This window comes from Lissotriton helveticus, chromosome 7, assembly GCF_964261635.1.
Source record: "Lissotriton helveticus chromosome 7, aLisHel1.1, whole genome shotgun sequence".
NCBI lineage: Eukaryota > Metazoa > Chordata > Amphibia > Caudata > Salamandridae > Lissotriton > Lissotriton helveticus.
Window position 1 is genome coordinate 145,282,232 of NC_136068.1, and position 21,084 is coordinate 145,303,315.

Sequence of the window (21,084 nt, forward strand, 5' to 3'; positions counted from 1 at the left end):
TTAATGCCCCATTCCCGACAAATCGCACTATGGTCAGTGAATGCTCGTGCCCAGGTTGCTGATTTAAGTGACACCAGGGTTACCTCAGAGGGTTGATTGCCTCGTGGTGGCAAGAATTCAATAGACTCAATGTCTTCTGTTGTGAACGCCTCAAAGCCTGGTACTCCGTTCGCTAGTTTTATTATATTTGACCTGTTAAGGGTGTCATGTCGACCCTTTGAGAGGTATTCTGGGGCGAAGAGTATTTTAACACCCTGTGTGTTACTTTTGACCCCCTTACTGCTAGAGCTTGTATTGGGATGAGGAGTTTTTACTATTGGACAACCTGCATCTGGGCCCAGTCGGGACTGAAGAGGATTTAGTAAGCCTCTGCTCGATGTCTAGTTGTTTAAGGATGAAGTTGATTTATTGTTATGGGCTTCTATTACAGTGCTGGGCCCAATAATTGAGTTTGCCTCGATTAATTTATTGTTGTGGATTACTTTTACAAAACTGGGACTAATAGTTAAGTTAGCCTGCCGAGGTAAACTAGAAGTAGGGGCAGATTGAGGTTGTGTTGTCATGGCTTTGGTCATTGGTTGAATTGGGTCACTGGAGTTGGCTATTAGTGGATCGGTGAGGGGTTGAGACTCAGTTACTACTGCGACTACAGATGTAGTGGTGCAATCCTGTTTACTGCCCAAAAGTATGCTTTTACTGGAAATTGCCCTGGGAGTTAATTGAGGGACGCTTTGTGCTTTTTTGTTACTAGCGTTTACAAATAACGGGAATAATTTGGGGAGATCATTTGTTTGATTTAATCTTAGTTTGTTTCTCTGTTTGCGCTGGCGTTTGCGCTCCCTCTTGCTAATATGGAGGGGTGGGACAGAGAGTGTGTCCAGCGTGGAGATAGTGACAGGGCTGGCATACGCCGTTGCCCTATTGGCGCTAATGGGTTCCGGGTCCCCATTTGGTGGGTTAGTGCTTATGGCCGAGGTCGCGGGCAGCACTACCATGGAGAAGGGACCCATAGAGCTGTGAGGGACCTCTCGATGGACAGTTGCCACAGGTTCTGCCACCCCGCTCAACTGTGGCACAGCCGTTAAGCCGTGCGGAGGGTTGAGCGGTTCGGAGGTCATAGTTGAGGAGTTTTGATTTGGCTTGAGGAAAGTTTCAGATCGGTTGCCTCCCTTCAATTGCTTAACCTCGCTTATGACGGTAGATAGGAAGGACGGAAGCGAGGATAGCGAATCGATAATAGGCGAGCAGCAGCAGACCGATTGGACTAATTTGGAGGATGATTGTGCTCCTATAATTAGATTGTTTAGTTTGTCCAATTTATTATCGATCCCTGCTGTGAACAGTGCTAAAGTGTTCAGCAGGTCAACCTGGATATCCAGTTTGTCCGAGTGATAATTCAAAGCAGTAACTGTTGAATGAAAAGTGAGAAGTAGTTGGGGCCAAATACTCAATTTTGTAAGGGCATCTGACTGTAAGTCTGTTTTTGATATTAAGTTAGGCGAATTCTGGGTATTTAAAAAAAAAATGGACAGGTCCGCTAACAGTTGATCATTGGTGTCAGTTTTTTGGGGTGGGTTTGGGGGGGGGGCTATTATTTCTACTGGCAATGGGCAAGAGTGTTGTTGCTGGGGAATTGTCGAATATACACTTCCCTCAGGAGGACTTGGGGCGGGAGGAATGGGGGAGCTGAACAATTCAAAATTAGATACAGGAGTCTTTTGAGCATGTGTTTGTGCAAAAATTAAATGAGAATGTGATGCTGGGGGGCCCTCCCTGGGCACTCCGTGAGTTTGTGGTAGAAGAACTGAAGGCTTCACTGATTGCTGAAGTTGCCATGCTTGAGGACTTGGGTTGAAAGTTAAAGACAAAGAAGGTGGTTGACTGGGGCAGACCTCTTGCTCAGGGGGATCAAATTGGGGCAAAAGCTGTCTTGGGGAGAGTTGGCGACTTGGTAATACATTTTGAGAGTCTCTCCCCGTGCATGTCAAGGGTGGTGATTGTCTAAGGCAAACCACTTGCTTGTAGAAGTCTTGTTGAAGGGGAAGCTGACTCAGAGCTTGTTGAAAACTTGGTGGTGAGTTTTGGGAAGCTCTCCGATATGGGTCCTCCGGGAAGATGTTCTGGGTGAAGGGTGATGAGCCAAAAATGTACATGTCCGTGACCGGAGTGGGTTTATTAGTCGATGGTGACTGCAGTTGGGGCGGAAAGTATTTAGATCTGCAGCTCGCTCGATCACACAAGGCTTATTTGACTCTGGATATTACAGATCATTCAATTCGGCCATACTTTGGAATTCCAAATTTTACCACCTACAATAGCCCCTCGCGCCACAGAATCAAAACACCTAAAACTTCTCCGTCTCGAAGTCTCCCATCTGCTCCCAAGGGAGCGATAGATCCTGTGCCACCCACTCTATTCCAGATTTTTTCTTATTCAGAAAGACGGAAGACAAGTGGCGCCTAATCTTAGACCTGAGGGAGCTCAACACCTATCTCATAAAACTCTACTTTCGAATGGTCTCTCTTCAGGAAGTTTTACTCCTTCTAAATCCTGGGGATTACATGGCGACTCTGGATCTCCAGGACGCATATTTCCACATTCCAATCCACCCAGCTCACAAAAAGGTTCTACGCTTCACAGTAGCCAAGAGCCACTTTCAGTTCAAAGTCCTGCCCTTTGGACTCAGATCCGCTCCGCGGATTTTCACAAAGGTATTGGCCCCGTTAGCGACGTTCTTAAGGAAGCAATCGTTGGAGCTTTTCCCTTACTTAGACGATTGGTTAATCAAGGCTCTATCCTCTCAGGGAGCATCAAGAGCAGTCGAAACTTGCATCCATCTTTTCAAAAACCTGGGTCTATGTCTCAACAAGGACAAGTCAGTCACTGTTCCATCCAGGAGGGTCAAGTTCCTGGGTTCCATTCTAGATACAAAGAATTGCAAAGCCTTCCCCTCAGAAGAAAGGCAGAAAAAAATACTCTCCTCTGCAATCAATATACAGAGGAGAAGATCCCTATCAGTTCGTCTCTACAGATCTTTTCTAGGATTGATATCATCCTGCATACCATTAGTTCCGCATTGCAGACTAAGAATGCGTCCCTTGCAGGAGCAACTAGACATGCAGTGGCGCCAGGTGGAAGGCTCTTTCGAGGACAAGACAAAGGTCACTCCTCTCATAAGAAAAGGAGCAGGTTGGTGGGCTGTCAAGAAAAATATCTCAAGAGGTCTTACGTTCAGGATGCTTCCATCCCCTCTAGTTCTAACCACAGATGCCTCAATGGCAGGCTGGGGCACGGTCTTACAAGATCTCCAGGTGAGCAATCTCTGGAATACAGAAGAACGTCATCTTCATATAAATCTCTTGGAACTCAGAGTGATTTGCCTGGCCTTTCAGGCTTTCAATCCAAGGATTCAAGTTGCAACTGTGCTGGTCAGGACCGACAACACGACGGCCATGCATTACATAAACAAACAGGGAGGAACAAGATCCCTTCTCCTCTCAAAAGAGGCCCAGGAAATATGGGAATGGGTGATTCTCCACAATGTAGTACTTTCAGCGGAGCACCTACCAGGCACTCTCAACACGACAGCAGACACCCTAAGTCGTCTAACATCTACCTGTCACAAGTGGGAGTTAGATCAAGACACCCTGGAAAAAGTGTTTTGGCGTTGGGGTACTTCAACGATAGACTTGTTCGCTACTCCAGAAAACAAGAAATGCAGATTCTATGCAAGCAGACATCACCATCAGGGATCACTGGGGAATGCACTTTCGATGTCTTGGTTAGGCCCATTTTGTTACGCCTTTCCTCCAATTCCCCTAATTCCACTGCTTCTCAGGAAGTTGAAAATGGAACCTTGCAGGATGATCTTAATAGCACCGGCGTGACCTCGCCAGGTCTGGTACACGGAACTCCTCCCACTGTCCCAAGATCATCCTTATCACCTTTGTCCCATCCCATCTCTGTTGACAATGTCCCGGGGGGGGGGACAGCCATAACAACGCGGGGATTACCCCGCACTGCCATTACAACGCGGGGATTACAACGAAAATCGTTACAACGACTTTCGCTGGAGGGCGCTGTTGGATAGGGAATAGTTTAATTTTCTATCCAAAACCTTCTCTACTGTCAAAGTGGGCTGGAGTTGGAATAGAAAATTAAACTATTCCACTATCCAGCGCCCTCCAGCGAAAGTCGTTGTAACGACTTTCGTTGTAATCCCCGCTTTGTAATGGCATGCGGGGTAAAAGCCCGCGTTGTACTGACATACAACCTCCCGGGGACAGGTGGTTCATCCAGATCCAAGAACTCTACATTTGAAAGCCTGGCTCCTGAGTACAGAGAATTTCACTCTCTAGATATTCCTCAAGAGTGTAGAGACATTTTATCTCAAGCTCGTGCACCAAGTACGAATAAGACTTACCGTGCTAAATGGAAACGCCTCTGCCTGTGGTGTGAAAGGGAGAATATCCATCCATTCTCTTCAGCTCCTCACCAGATACTGACTTACATTCTATCGCTGGCTTAATCAGGCCTTTCTCATTCTTCCATCAAAGTTCATCTGGCGGCTATCTCGAGGTTCAGAAGGTCATCGGCGGGTCCATCGCTTTGGTCAGCTAGAGTTATCAAACAATTTGTGAAAGGTCTTTTCAGAGTCTTTCCGCCAGTGCGGCCCCCACCTCCGACCTGGAATCTTAATTTGGTGCTTGCTCATCTAATGAGACCTCCATTCGAGCCAATTCACAGGGCGGATCTAACATTTTTATCATGGAAATTAGCTCTCCTCCTGGCTCTTTCCTCAGAAAGGAGAGTTGCAGGCTCTCTCCATCCTGGAACCTTTTCTACAGTTCAAGAAGTACTCTGTTTTTAAGGACCAATCCAAAATGTATACCGAAGGTTCCTTCGGATTTCCATTTGAATGAACCAGTAGTTCTCAAATCGTTTTTTCCTCGTCCTACAACACCAGCAGAATGTTCTCTTCATTCCTTGGATGTCCAAAGAAGTCTTAAATATTATCTTGAACGGACAAAAGATTTTAGGAAATCATCTCAACTGTTTGTGGCTTTTAGTGCACCACGGAAAGGACTTCCTCTCTCGAAGCAAAGCATTTCACGCTGGATTACAAGCGCAATTGATTACTGTCACAAATCAGCAGGGAAGCCAATGCAGAGACGGGTTCAAGCTCACTCCACAAGATCTGTCTCGTCTTCAGCAGCTCTCTTTGCTGGTGTCCCTATAAAGGACATTTGTAGAGCGGCTACATGGAGCAGTGCCCATACCTTCACAAAACATTACTGCCTGGACTCTTTCATGAAGAGCGAAGCGGCAGTAGGACAAGCTGTACTGAGGAATCTGTTCCAATGAGAGGTGAGCTGTCCCTTCTATCCCTCCTTCCTATGATTGCACATTTTGTATTGCATAAGTTTCCTGCATGTACTGTTACAAGGTATATATGCTTACAGGAGTATAATTATGCTGGAATGTTGTGATAGACTGGTAACAAAATGTGTATGGGTATTTTACTGCTAACTACTCTGATACAAAGCATGGGAATCTATGAAAGTTCCAATACTGGGGCAAGAAAACAAGTTACTTACCTGAAACTTTGGTTTCCCAGTATTGGTAACTTTCATAGATTCCCATGCGCCCACCCACCTCCCCGGGGAAAGCTCAGCCTTCAGCAAGAATGGTTACTGTTACACAACGGCTGCGAAAATCTGAGGCTCTGAGGCTATCTCCTGAGGGTTCTATGGGGTGAGGCTAATCTGATTGGCTGTTGCAAACTTTTGGTCTCTTTTACATAAAGAGGAAAATAGGCTACAAAATGAGATGAGGCCTAGGCCTTACTTTCTCTTTTGTACATACTGCTATGGTATTTTTTATTTACCGAGGCTCCCAGGCTGACGACGGGATGTGATACAAAGCATGGGAATCTATGAAAGTTACCAATACTGGGGAACCAAAGTTACAGGTAAGTAACTTGTTTTCTTAGTATGCCTGGACTCAGAATAATAAAATACATCTCTTAGTGAAGTTTATTTTAATATTTTGTGTTTGCAAGTACCACTTTTAGAAAGTAGGTATTTGCTTGCCTAACCTTTCAAGCCTGCCTCTGCGAGGTTGTGTATTCCTTTGTCTGGTTTTGTGAGTGACAGGGCTGGGGGATTCCAGGAGACAGGCTGTGGCAGCCCAGTGGTGAATAGAGAGATCTGGATGGGAGGCAGGAGTTGCACCTGGGACCTGAATAGGGCTGGGCCTTCCCTCTACAATGCCGGCTCCACACCCTGTGGTGCGTCTGATGTCTTTGCCCTGCACACTGAAAGAAGAGAAGGAAGACTGTCAACAAAGTGCTCCAAGACTGTACTTGCCTTCCACAATGCTGGCTCCACCTCCTGTGGGGCGTCTGATGTGCCTGCCCTGCGCTGTGAAAGGAAAGGAGAAGTCTGGTAAACAGAGTGCTTCAAAACTGGTTTGGACTAGGCACAGGCCCCTCTCCCCTCAGAGACCAAAGGATTTTGGGGTATAAATATTGGGACCCTGATCCCATGAAATTAGATCACTTCTGGACTTACAAGATGAAACCCCTGCTGAGGAGAGGAACCTGAAGAAACTGAGGAGAGACTATTCCCAAGCTGAAGTGCTGCTTGGGGGATTGGCAGGCAGTGGTTGCCTGACTGCCAAAGAGAGGAGAAAGAACTTTGTGGGCTTTTCTTTCAACTTGTGCAAGGATCTGCAAGGGCTTGGAAGAGAGCTTGCCCCCTGACTGAAGTCCCAGGACCAGTGGACTTCACCAGCCTTTGTGAATTGCTGCTGGAAATGCTTTTTCAGTGGCTACAGAAGCAGGGAGCCGTGACCGACTCTCACGACCGGCCCTGTGTCCTGGAGGCACCTCATCAAGCAACATCCGCCTCGAACAACGCAAGCTCTGAGCTCACCGACTCCGTCCTGACGCCGTCACCGAGCCGTTGCGTGCACTGCGACTGGTGGATAACGCGATGTGCAACACCTCGCTACACCGACTCATGCTAGTCTGACCGAAGCGGACACTGCTGGTGACTTCGAGTCCTGTGAACGCACTGGAGTTGGGCACCGCCTCGCAGGCTTTCGCGACGCACCGCCCGACTCGCAACGCTATCAGGACTGACAGAAACCAGCTCCCGAACTCTGGCTCTGTCGCCGCACCGCAAGCTGCAAGCCCCTCATCGAAGCACCATCTCGCCCTGCAACGCACGCCTTGGATCCACCAACTCTGTCCATGGCCGCTGCCTGCACCGCATCGAGGGACAACGCGTCCTGCAACGCTTCTTTTCTGCACCGCGACGAACACCAGAACAGACATGCACATCCGCGTCGGCCGCCTCAAGTAAAAGGTACTGTGACTGAGTCTGTCGATATTTTAGTGGGCCCATACCTACGCAGTCTGCTGGATTTGCTAGACTCTGTGTTATTTCAACAACGCTGTAGCCAGACAGGGCTACCGACTTGCACAGAACCTTGATTTAAGCCTTTTAACCAGAATTCTTGAAATCTAATAGCACTGTGGATTCTTTTTGTCGTTTATTGATCTTGTGGTAACTATATATAAAATATACTTATTTTTTATATAAAACCTTGTGTGGTGTCTATTTGTAGTGTTGTCACTGGGTTACTGTATGTGGTCACAAATGCTTAACTTACAACGCCTCTGAGATAAAGCCTTGTTGCTCGTGCTAAGCTACCAAGGGGGTGAGCAGGGGTTATTTTAGGAGTGTAATCCCCTTATCCTGACTAGAGGCGAGGGTCCCTAATTGTTACAAGTACCTATCTGTGCCAACTAGAGACCCCCAATTCTAACAACCTTTGAACGCGGTACCCTGTAAACTCGACTACAGGGCCGCGCCACACCTATTTTTAATTAGGAGAGGGGACATACTCATTAAAATTGTTCTGATTGGACCCCTACCTCCTAATTTAGCCTCACCTTCCTTTATATTCTACACACACTAGGCCCCTCACACGCACTGCACCTTATGGCAAGGAATAAAAGATCTCCCCTATTGGGTATTGCAGTGCCAACTCGACGAGGAGCAGACCCAATGATGAAGCATGACACCTAGCTGTCTGGGCGTGTGAGTGTCCTAATTCCGACAAGAGGAATTCCCCTCTTTGTCTAGATACACAACCTGTCTTGTTCTTTCAGGAACTGCATACCATTCTTGTGTTTATCTGTTACTGGGCATGTATGCTTGATCTGTTGAAAAAAGCCCATTCCCCTCTTTGTAGACACAGCATCTTTCTATGCCATTTCTAACTGTATATCCTGTGTTCTGCATTTGTTTTTTCAACCTTGGGACACCAGAATTCTTGGTTTCACATCCAATTCTAGGAATAAAAAATACATATACAGCTTGAGGACTAGTTGTTGACCAAGTCAAGGTTTAGGGGTGTCTCAGCCCAATGGGGAAGAAGTACATGTCTATCTGACTTAAAAGGCCCCAGTAACATCTTGGTAATTTTCGGGAATTTAGGCTTCTGAGCCCCAGTTGCCAGGATTCTACTTCAACAAAGTAATGCCACCACTACGGCCTTAGGAGCACGTAATGCTCATAACAAAGATCATTTCTCTAGGAACTACTTTTGCGGAAGAAAAAGGTCAAAGAAAATATTTGCTGTCCTTGTCTTGATGTCCTGCGAAAGGCCCAGCATACTTGCTCCTCATTCATTGTTGTATAGGAACATCCATATACAGAGTTAAGTGCATCGCTATAACCCTGCAAAACCACATGCCGGTTTGTGACCATATACCCATGCGAGTTACTGGACTTTTAAGACTACTTATCATTAACAAGATCAGTAGCATGACCTTTGGTTGGGCTTCTTTCCAGCTGTGAGTTTTTGTGCAGTATCATGAATGATGATGTTGGTAAACTTGAAGCAAAAGTTAATGGAAGCTTGCACTATTGTCAGACTACTTTTTAAGAATGCAGTGCTATAATGTCCCTATTAGTGTTAAAGCTTCTTACTTACAGAAATACACATTTTGAAGAGACTTTAATATATTTTCATTAAGTAGCACGGAAGCCCATCCTTGGGTGTGTATGGCCGTTACCAGTGGCACATGAAGTAACAGAAGAAGTTGTAGCACCCAGGCTAATGTGCTGCATATTTCCACGACACAACTGCACACCAAACCACACAATTCCACGCCACATATTTCCACAACAAACAATTGCCAATCCAACACATCTCTCCCTTGCACTTCCAACAACCCTGTCAACTTTCCCCCTCACACCCACTGCCCCTCTCATCGCTCCCTCACACTGCCATTACCCCCTTCCATCTCGCAATCCCACTGTCCCCTCTCATCTCTCCCTCTCCCTCACACTCCCTATCTCCTCGCTATACTGTCTGCTCACACATACTAAGCACATTTTCTTTCCCATGACTTTTCAAGGTTTCCGTCCCTCAAACCCACACTCTCCTTCTCTTTTTAGGGTGTCTTCTTCATACACATGTTCTTCCTCTTTATGCATCGGTGAGCTGCTCCTCCCCTTATTTCTCACACAGTCTTTCTGCTCCTTTGTCTCGAGTTCATTCACCACTTGCTGCACAAACTACCTACCCCTCTCTATCTTCCTTTCTATCTATTTTGTGCAGCTCTCACCCCAATCTATTTACCGTGCCACATAATTCCACCACACAAAAATACTCCACACCACACAATTCCACTCCACACAATTCCATAAATAAAAATCCCAATACCACCCACATAATTCCTCTTCACACCACATACATTCACTCCACTCCAAACCAAATCACATGGGTAAAATACATTGTCATTTACAAAACCAGTATCTGTAACTCTCGCAAATGTGAGACCTATTGCATTGCAAATGCTTGTTTACATTTAATAACACTAGCACTTTGGCTAGAGTCACAGATAAGCTGCCAGATCCCAATGCCTTTATTGCCCTAAAAGTGTGACTTGCACTTTCTAGAGGCCATTACAGAAGGGGCTGGGATATGAAATTAGGAAGCATGTTCGTGTTGTAGGAGACTAAATGAAAATGTCTACTTTTTCTTTGTACTTTTGTTGTAATGTATCCCAACACTGCACTTCTTGTCGACTTTTGATGTATTTTCCTCGTGTCAAAGTCAACGGTTATTCACAAAATGTTGGACATCCTCAGTTAGAAAAATGCTTACATAAAAGTAAGAAATAAGATGAATAAAATCATTCTTGTTTGGTAATTATTATAGGAGTCAAATTATTCCTAGTAAAGCAGAACACTTCATTTTTATTTTTGGAAACGTGTATGTCCCCTTTAACTATTTACATGTGTGCAGCATATGTATTTAGATTTCAGACAGAACAGATTTCTAATCTAAAAAGAAAACGCATTGTACTTCTACACAGCAAAAAGTATGACAGGGCTCAATGAAAAAATTGATCTGCAAGTCGGAAATGTCAAATCTTCCATCGTTGTGTAGGAATTGGACTCGAACCCCCAATGAAGACTGCATAGAGTTGGGGCTGTACCAGCCTCTGAAGTGTGAGTAATGAAATCTTGTAGTAAGGGCGAGATAGCTTTTCTGATTTTTTTTATCTCCTTTGTGCAGGTTCTCTTTTTGCGTACACGTAAACAAAGCACTGGCACTGCAGTTTTACTCACCAGTTCTGCCGATGGATACATTTATGCCTGGTCAGTCAGTAGCCCAGCGGGTATGCTGGGGAAATTTCGAGTAGCACCTGGTAATGACAATACAGATCCATCAGTCTCCACCATGTGCACAGATATGAACAACCAAATACTTTTAACTACGGATTCAAGAGGTTTCATTAAGGTAATTAATCACTGTAGCACTAAAGCTAACCAGGACGCTTTCCATGATTCAGTGCATCACAGGAGGGAGCTAATGCCATCAATCAGTGGCCACAATCCTCATTGTAGTTTGTGCTAATCAGAGTATTATAAAATCAGGTCTTGATATTGAGTTTATGACTGCGTCTCAGCGACCACACAGGCCAAAATTAATTTATGTTGTATGTTACACATATGGATTTACATTGATTGCAGTGAGCTACATAGCAACTAGATTGGTTTATTTATGAAATTTTGTGTGCTTTTGTGCACACTGCACTGGTTCATGCAGGCTATATTTGTGCTCTTGCACTGCACTGTTTGTATGTACTTTAGTATATACTTATTATATACTTATATGTGTATGTACTATGTGTGCTCTGGAGATCAGCCACAGGGCTTATCTGCTTCTGTTTATGGACTTTTTTTTCTGTTCAACTGCCTCTCTTTAACTGTCTTGATAGAAAACGACCAGTAGAGGTCAGTAAAATACCAGAATCACTTTAGCATTTTCTAGATTCCAGTCCATAGAAATTGTCTTCCACAAGCACCCGTAGACAATTTCAATTCTTGTATTTTCAATGATATAACCACCGAAGGCCCTAATTTTATATTAAAAACAGAGCTTTGCACTATACCTTTTATTGCTGAAAGGCAATATTTCTTTCCATGTGTTCCCATACCTGGCGTGTCAAGCAGTTTGATGCTTACTTTCCCTCGATGTTAAAGAACAGTAGATGTTTCAGCACCCAGGCTAATGTGCTGCATAGCTAAATACATATAAGGTCCCAAAGGCGAGACCGATTGCATTGCAAATGCTTATTTAATGTTTGGTTCAGTGGCCGCGTAAAAGGGCCACAAAGTCAAAGCCTTGGAATAAATATGAAGATGCTCCTGCCACAGGAAGCAGTTTGATGCATCACATCTCACGTCCTGCAAAAAACAATACACACTCTTCCAGCTGTCCAATGCCGGGCGTACATTTATCTTGGTAATGAAGTGAAGCCTCGCGCTGCAAGCCTCACCAGGATAACTTCCTTCTGTAACCACTGCCACTGATGCAAGGTGGCTTCTCAACTAGATATAAGCGGGCACAGGGCCGCCCTCTGCCCAGGTGGTACCCCATGCAAAACCAAACTTGGCACCTCATGCATTTGAGGAAAAAGATAAACAAACTTGCACAAATGTGTCTGTGCAACATTTTATGGCAGCATGGCAAACCCGGCCCCCGTCTATATTTAATGTTATATAATTACAAAGAAAAGTGCTTCCAAAATAGAACCGGGTTGAGGCCGGTAGCTCAAGGAGGAATTCCGCTGGCCCTGACTTAATTGATGAGTTTAGATTGGTGTGGAGTATGGATCTTTTCCTAGTTGGATCATATCTTGTATATGGTTTATAAGAGTTTTACATTATCACTGCCAGGTGTGCTGCAGTGAGTTTGTGGGTCTTATGTCCCTCCACCTAGTGTGTGTCGGCTGTTGTGATGTGATGTACTCTGTTGTCTTGTTAGATTTTGTGCTGCATGGCGGGCCTATTGCTTTCCCATATAACTGGGGAGTGGTTGTGTTAATGGTCATAGTGAAGGGTGTGTGGCAGTCTGTACTAGTGTAACTGTTGTGTAACAGAACCTGGTATCAGGAGGAGGGTTAGCGGAACAAAAGCATTAAGGTGGCTGAATTCACATTAAAGTCTAGACTATGCCTAAAAAAACAGGCTCAATATAGGCTGACTGGACAGCCCAAACCAGACAGACACTGGTAATACATTGGTTTGGAGATTGTATGCTATACTCAGGGCCACTGGGATTATGCGTTTGTACAGCTGTTGCATTTTTTTTTATAATTGTAGATTTGCCGCTTTTCCCTCACAATCCATCATCTGCTGCATAATTTGCAGATTTTAACAAAAAATATTTTTGTTCCTAGCTCAAACGGTTCAAAAATGAGTAAAAATGCAGCGACGCCTGTTGCCGCATAGTGGAATACCCTTTGCAAAGGTTGACTGGCCCCCTTTTTTTCCTTATTTTTATATTTGGGTGTTAAACTGACAATAATGAGATGCAACCAATGCCCAGTGTTAACAAATGTAAAAATGACAAAATAATGATATAATGCTATCATAAAATGTGCTGTATTTTGGCACATAATTTGCCTTTTCTTATTGTATAATTTACGCAACCCTGCCGCATAATTGGGCCGTCCCTTGACGCATAATTCCAGTGGCCCTAGCTGTACTATATCTGCACCCTAATTGTCTCTTGGAGCTTACACTTACAGACTTTTCACAAACTGAATTGCTGATGTTCATAAGTATTAACCAGGAAACAATAAGAGACCGCTTCAACCCCTTGAGGATTAGAATCTGTGACATGTTGGTTTATACACAGACCAACCTAATCAGTGAGTGACTACACCACTTAGCTATCTGAGAGCGTTTGAAAGGCCAAGCTGCCTTCAAGTTGTACCCAGGTCTCTGGAGCAGGTCCATGATCCACCATGCTAGGATCATGACTTGTGTCCTCTTTAGTAATATATATTGACTCTTTTATCAACCTATGTGAACATCCAGTCCATATCATTACCAAGGCATCATCCACCCCAGCCTCCTCCTGTGCGTTGGTTACATAGCTCCCTCTCGGTTTCTATTGCTGCCTGAGCTAGAGGGAATCTTCCACTGTTGCAAGCTGTGCTTGGTGAGTGTTCTGTGTATGATAGAAGCATGTACATCTGCTGAGTTTGTCTTACCGGAAATTTTACAAAGCTGCTAGCATTGCTGTACGATGCACGCCTGTTACTGTTGTATTGCTGCTGTCTTTGCTGTTCTTGCCTGTATATGAGAGAGCGCTATACTTTTGCTATGTTGTTTGTTTTGTCTGTGTATGTGAGAATGCATGCTGAGTTGCTGCCACTGTTGTCGATGTCTAATGATTATAGCTTATTTTTATATAGTGTTTCACACTGCACTTCTGCCATTTCTGAGCACTGTAAATGTGTTACTGTTTCCACTTTATGCCACTCAGTTTACTGACCTCAGTAGGTTGGAAGGCTGAGTGCGCCTTGCTAGAATTTGTACAAATGACCTCCAAGTCACCTCCTTTGGCAGAAGCAAACATTCAACTCACTCAGACACTGTAATGGTTCAGGATGCTTACACTGCTTCCGGATTGCTTTACTCTTTGTGTGTCAGAAAAAATAGTTTGCCACTTACTGCTGGTGTGGCCATTGTCTGCAAATGGCACTGCTGCTGTACTTGCCGTGCTCTGTAACTATCGCTTTCCTGAGAAGATATAAAAGGAGGAAAACTAAGTATTGATTAGTAAATGCATGTTTCGGTCGGAACTCGAGGCAGCTTTCAAGGTATCACCAACCGCATGGAGAACAAAAATCATACACAAAAAACGGCCACTTATATTAATACATAGAGTGCATTTGGCAAGCCGACGTCCTTTATTGGTCCATTCAACTACCTTTCACAAGTTGCTTCAATCCATTGCAGACTATTGCACTGACGAGTAGCTAAGCCTACTCTAACCATTGTCTCTCTTGCAATGCAAGTGACAGCATGTGTTTTCCTGATCCCTTTCTCACATCTGCGTAGAAAAACTCCACTTCAGTGCAAAGGCTGGTGGGACAATTATTTACTTTGTCAGTGCTTTTTTTCTATCCATTCTTTATCGATTTTTCTTTTTTTTGTCATCCTTGTATGTTTAAATTTTGTTTTCAAGTTACAGTAATAAAATCCAATAGTGCAATTTGCTTTGCACAAATAACAATTACATATTTCTGTCATGCAGTAAACCCCCCAAAAATTATATAACCTGTTCGAAGTACACCTGACTGCAGGAAGCACAGTTAGAATTTTAACGTAAAATAATTTGCAATGCTTAATTTCTAATTTTAAATTTGTATGCCAAGCATACAGTCTCCACATTTATTCGACAGCATGTTTTCGTTCTTTCTTCTTTTGATTTGTGTTTCATATGCTTGTAGTAAAACTTAAATAACAATGATCATCCAATCAGCTTGCCAATGCCAGACATGGCTTTAAAAGGGATGAAAAAGTGAGGGGTCTATAAAGGGGGCGTGGCTTTTTTACTTAAGAGTGTGGCGCAAACATATAAACAAAATTTCTGTGATTTTCATAGTGTACCACCCGACTGGCATTTTGGTTCTTCCCTGAGCTTCCTCTTTCTCTGAGCATCCAGATATATAACTCAACTGACCTACACCTAAACCAGCCTGGACTATTGACAAAGTCAATGGTTAGCTGTTTAACATAATTGAGTATTCTATGGCAATGATAGAGACCATCAATAGGGAGCAGATCAACGACTTCACTTAAGGCGTTATATTTTGAAAGAAAGCCCTCACTCACCACCTAGTGATGACATGCTTCATCATCGGGCCCCACAAAGGGGATCTAGCATCCCCTCTGTGTGCTGCGACGCCAGATTTACTGCGGAGCGGGTTGGTGGGTAAGGACAGTGCTGTGCAAAGAATCATAAGTGAGTGTTGTGAAGTTAAAAATAAAGTCTGTAGTGTATCAAAATTAATTTATTAGGATCACTAAGGACTTAGAGATAAAAATGATGTGTAGGAAATACGTCCACAATTAATTTAGTGGTAGTTTCCTAAGTCAGTCGACATGTTTCAGCCACGAAACGGTGTAAATTTACCTGGCATTCTTCAGGACTTGGTGTAAATAAACCCTGGCGGTATGGACTCGCTAAGGTCCACCCTTACCTAGGGACGTGAGAGTGAAAATTAATCGTGAAAAAAGTGCAAAAAATTAGAAAGAAAAGCTGTCTTTCTAATAACTGTGTGGTTATTGCGGAGGTCCGCAATTATTTAACATGCAGCCATGGCGATTATTGGTCTAACCAACCTTAGCCTTGCAATGGCCAACACGCCTCTAGTATTTGGGAACAAAGAACTGTGACCGATATCGTCTCACGAAATTCCCTCGAAGGCACCGATACCAACCTTCACTTTCATTACATTACCCCAATCTTGTAATAATCGCCATGGCTGCATGTTAAATAATTGCGGACCTCCGCAATAACCACACAGCCTCACTCGCGTGTTGCCATTGACAACGACGCCGTCTATACCGATTGGCGGAATACACATGACGCTGGGACACACGGATTGGTCCTCCGTCACGCGCTCCGTCACGCGCTGACGCAGACCGGCCGCCCCCACCCGGAAGCAGGACTCCATGGTGTTTACTTAACTGCCTCGCTGCCCTGAGTGGACATCTTCAGGGTCCAGCGGAGGGTCGCTGTAGGTAATCCACGGGTGCCGAGCGTCGAGGGCGTGAGTACTTCAAGCAGAAACTGTTCCGCACTTCCTTTGAGCTAAGTACCGATCTGAGTCGCACAATTGCCTGTTCTTACTTCATTTCATTTTTTGACAAACTACAGGGTGTGCCAATTACGCCTCCACCCCCCTCCTGTGACCCATGGTGTGAAATTTACACACTATCAAAGTGAGAAATTACCCTTGTTTTAACTGTCAGCATGATTGTTTTTCGCGCCGACATTTTAGGTTGATAGCGTTTTTACTCACAACTCCTTGTAAATAGCACGCGTTGTACATAGCACGTATAGCACTTAGCACAAGTTACTTATAACGATCTTTTCGCTGGGGACCTAGGTGGTGTTAACTATACCGTTATCTAACCACAGGATGTCTCCGATACCACCAACTGGAGCACACTGGACTGCTATAAGGCAACCATCAATACAACTGATTGTTTGTTCTGTCTTTATGTTTGTCCTCGTCTTTTCATTTCCCAACAGGTGCAGAAACCAAAATTGGAAGCCTCCTAAACCAGGAGTTATTAGAAAGACAGCTTTTCTTTCTAATTTTTTGCACTTTTTTCACGATTAATTTTCACTCTCACGTCCCTAGGTAAGGGTGGACCTTAGCGAGTCCATACCGCCAGGGTTTATTTACACCAAGTCCTGAAGAATGCCAGGTAAATTTACACCGTTTCGTGGCTGAAACATGTCGACTGACTTAGGAAACTACCACTAAATTAATTGTGGACGTATTTCCTACACATCATTTTTATCTCTAAGTCCTTAGTGATCCTAATAAATTAATTTTGATACACTACAGACTTTATTTTTAACTTCACAACACTCACTTATGATTCTTTGCACAGCACTGTCCTTACCCACCAACCCGCTCCGCAGTAGATCTGGCGTCGCAGCACACAGAGGGGATGCTAGATCCCCTTTGTGGGGCCCGATGATGAAGCATGTCATCACTAGGTGGTGAGTGAGGGCTTTCTTTCAAAATATAACGCCTTAAGTGAAGTCGTTGATCTGCTCCCTATTGATGGTCTCTATCATTGCCATAGAATACTCTTGTTTTGTTTATTTCATTGATACTGGGGTGTAAGAGTATCCTACTACCCTACCTCTCCCTTTGTTTTGATATAACATAATTGAGTAACAGTAATGCATTTTTTAAAATAATATTGAAAATGTTTTAATACTGAAATTGAGACTGCATTAAACATTATTTTTACATTCATTGTTCAGAAATCGATCAATGTTTCTGCCAGGAAAGCTAAGGACATAAATAAAGCGACGCAAAAGAAACCCATTTCAATGTCCTTTTTTTATGGCCGGAGGGGCCTGGCCATAAAAAAACATCGAGAGAGATATTAGAGTTGTTTCATTTGCATAATGGTACCTGTTGTACTGCATTTATAACACAGTGAGCCAACACTGCAAGTACCATAATGCAAAGAAAAACACATAACTATATACCCACAATAAACATGCAGTAACTTTTCCACTGTGATCTCACATTGAGCTTAGCCCTATCCCCCACTGCCCTTGTCTATGCCATTTGAATGAGGGAAAAAGAAGCAAATTTGCTGTCAGTGGATGGAGGGCTCATGTTCCCCATGACCTTCCCTACTTTTCTGGGATATGTTGGTTCCTCCTCCCTCCCTCCATCCATACTGCTAGTGATCTCCTTATATCACCATTTTTTTGCCGTAAATCGCCATGGTTATGTCTAGACGTGGGTCCCTTGCTCAGTGTGCCACTGGAAACAAATTGCACTAGACTGAAGCGGCCCAATTGTTCAGAAACCAGTCTGGGATTGCTTTTGTGCGGTTTCCGAGAAGACCTGGCTCGCCAGTTTGGGCAAGCTTGTTTGAAGTGGAGCAGGACTAAGACTGATTTGCATATGGCTGGTTCTAATCTTAGGTGGCAAATGAACGATAGGTTGGAATGCTACCCAAGTGATTGCCAAGCTACAACTGACTGAATAGGTTCAAGCTTGCATAAACAGATTTTGGGTTGTTTGTGCTCCGGTTCAGAGAGGACCTGACTTGACAGTGTAGACTGGAGTGTTCCTGTTGGAACAGGACCAAGACTGATTCGCATATGGCTTGGTCTAATCTGTGTTGGCATGGTGCTGTTGGCATGGTGGCCAAAATAATGTGCTGGAATGCTACCCCGAATGATTGCCAGTAGTTAGACTTTTTGCAAGCATTTCTACCATCACCATTTGCCTGTTTGATATAATGCTTAGGGGGCCAAGAGTATCCCCAGACATGGGTCCTTTGCTCACTGTGCCTCCTGGAACCAAACTTCACCTGACTGATGAGGGCCAGTCAGGTTGAAACCGTTCTTGAGCTGCTTGTGTTCTGTTCAAAGAAGACCTGGCTAGGCAGTCGAGGCTGGACTGCTCCTATTAGAGAAGTGCCAAGATTGATTTGCACATGGCTTAGTCTACTCTGAGGTGGCATGGTTGGCAAACGAACCGTGGGTTGGAATGCTACCTGAGCAAGTGGCAGTGGTTAAACTTAACACAAACATTCCTACCATCAACTCAGGGGCGTAACGCCTTCAAGTGGGCCCCATTCAGCTAAAAGTCAATGTATATCTGTTAGATATGGGATACTCAGGGGCCCCTTCTCACTTTCTACAGGGGGACACATCAGTTTGGGTTATCCCACTGCCAGTGGTGGCTGGTGACATTTGAAAATGGTGGGGCGAAAAAGTTAGGGATGACATTTGAGGCGCCAGCAAGCACTGCATTTTTATTTACTTTCGCCTTGTTATTATTTTGAAGACTGTGCACCCCCATAATGGGGGTCCCATCACACCCATTTGCACAGAATCACAATTACAACAGGAGTACATGACCACTGCCCTGTGCTCTTTGCAGAGAGGCCAAAGAATGGATGGGCATGTATTCTGAACACATTTTTGACTGACTGGCACACACTGTGCCTTCAGCCTCAGCTCTAGCGCTCTCAATTGCAGCATAATACGTAGTGCTGCTGGTGTGACTCTGTTCAAAGGATGGGTGATCAGGGATGAAAAACTGCTCCAAAGTGTTCTGGCCTGAGATATTGAGTGAACTTATTTATAAGGCGGATGCATTCCTCTTCTGCAATATCAATTCTATAGTGTAAGGGCAGCACCTACAATGCAAATCATGTAATGAAGCTGGCACAGTCTCCTTGACTGTTTGTTTGGCGTGCTGCTGGCGTACATGTGTTTCTGAACAGTGTGCAGAAAGTTAACACGACCTATGCTGCGCTTGCAGTCATACGTATGTGAGCACATTAATTAGATAATGATTGGGCCAGTGCGAAATTTTAACTGAGCCCCTTTATTGAGGAAATTACAACTGGTGCCTCTATTGGCATACATGGGAGCATAAAACTGCTTCCTGCAGTGACTCACTGTGGGTGTACATCATGGTATGTACTGACGGTGTTGGTCTCCAGCATTGCCACCGGCAGACCAAGGCCTGGCAGGATGCAATCACAGTGACAGTCAGGTCCATACAAACAGAGCTGAATGTCATGCTGTTGGCATGGGTGACGCTGCCTTAACTCACAGATGTGGTGGCAGATTTGAGAAGTAGTACATTCTGCTAAGTAGCATTGCTAACAATCACAGTCCCATCTTTTAATTTTTTTTATTTCACCCTCAGGTTTATCATAAAAAGACACCCTAGATTCAGTCCTTCGCTGAACTATGTATAATTACTATATGCATCTAGAGAGACCGATACATACAGATCATGTCACATGGTCACAGCCACACTTTGGAAAGATGCAGGCAGGCATGGTAAGGCAAGTAGTGCATCGGCCTGTCTGTCAGCAGCAAACCTCAATCAGAGCTCTCCGATATCACCTCCTACTAGTGTGAATATCAAGCTCAATCTAATATTAAATATACCTCCCTGGCACAAAGTGAATGCAGTGTGTTTTCACCTGAGCAAAAAAGATTTCTACCCTATGTAGCATCACAAGTGTACTCGTGAGAGTCTGGGTCCCTGTGCCAAATGATAACCTTTCAGCATCACCAGTGTACTCGTGAGAGTCTGGGTCCCTGTGCCGAATGATAACCTTTCATACCAATTGTGAGAAGTTGGCCTGGTATATGATGTTCACTATTCTAGTGAACACCTTGCACCAGTCCAAACAACCCTTATGGTGATGGTTGTAAGTCAACCTTATAGATCAGCTAACCTAGTGGTAGCGTTGACAGAACAGTCTTAGGCTAAAAGACTCTTGAGGGCGTGTAAAGCCAGCTGTTTTACCATATGTAACCCCTTGAATATCAAATGAAAGGACACCACACAGGATATATATAAAATATATATGTATTTATTTACTAACACACTCCTCTGAACTCTTTATGAGATCAGAGGCCAAAGCACATAACAAGATACTTAGTCAGAATACGTTAAGTTGCACAATTTACGGTTAGGCCTTAGGGGCGAAGCAAACCATATATTAAGAAAGTGGTATAAGTACCACGTCACGAGGAAAGGAAAGGCGTAGGGCCTAGGGAATCGCTGGGGCTACACGATCTGAACGTTAGTTTAGAAGTAGGAGGCCCACAGGCGGCGCATGCAGTGTCTTTACACACACGCGTGAGTCAATGCAAAGTCAATGGGAACTTAGAAGTTAGATTTAGAAGGATTTAGGAGACTTCCGGTTTAGCTAGGAGGAAACACCTAAAAACCTAGACACTTGGATAGTCAATACCCTTGAGAGTACCGAAGTACTCGAGTTACCTCACCCACGGACGGCGGGTGCATAGGTGTGAAGATGTGTTGGGTTTCGCCGTTGAATCCTATGGAGCCTTTGAAGAAAGATGCTGCAGGCGACCAGGAGGAAGATGTCCGGGTGGATCCAAGGGTGGATCGAGGATGAAGAGGACCTGAAAGCAAAGGGGACAGAGTCTGGGTCA

At 44.4% G+C, this 21,084-nt stretch overlaps 1 protein-coding gene across 7 annotated transcripts in view; it reads left to right on the forward strand.

The window, feature by feature from the left end:
* Positions 1-21,084, forward strand: part of EFCAB8 (EF-hand calcium binding domain 8) — a 1,715,964-nt gene that overhangs the window by 1,280,503 nt on the left and 414,377 nt on the right. For 5 of the 7 annotated variants that reach the window (XM_078651814.1, XM_078651813.1, XM_078651812.1 and 2 more), the window contains one exon: positions 10,600-10,824. The exons of the other annotated variants lie outside the window; for them this stretch is intronic. In XM_078651814.1, coding sequence (XP_078507940.1) covers positions 10,600-10,824 — 225 coding nt within the window. The remainder of the gene's footprint in view (positions 1-10,599; positions 10,825-21,084) is intronic. 7 annotated transcript variants of the gene reach the window in all.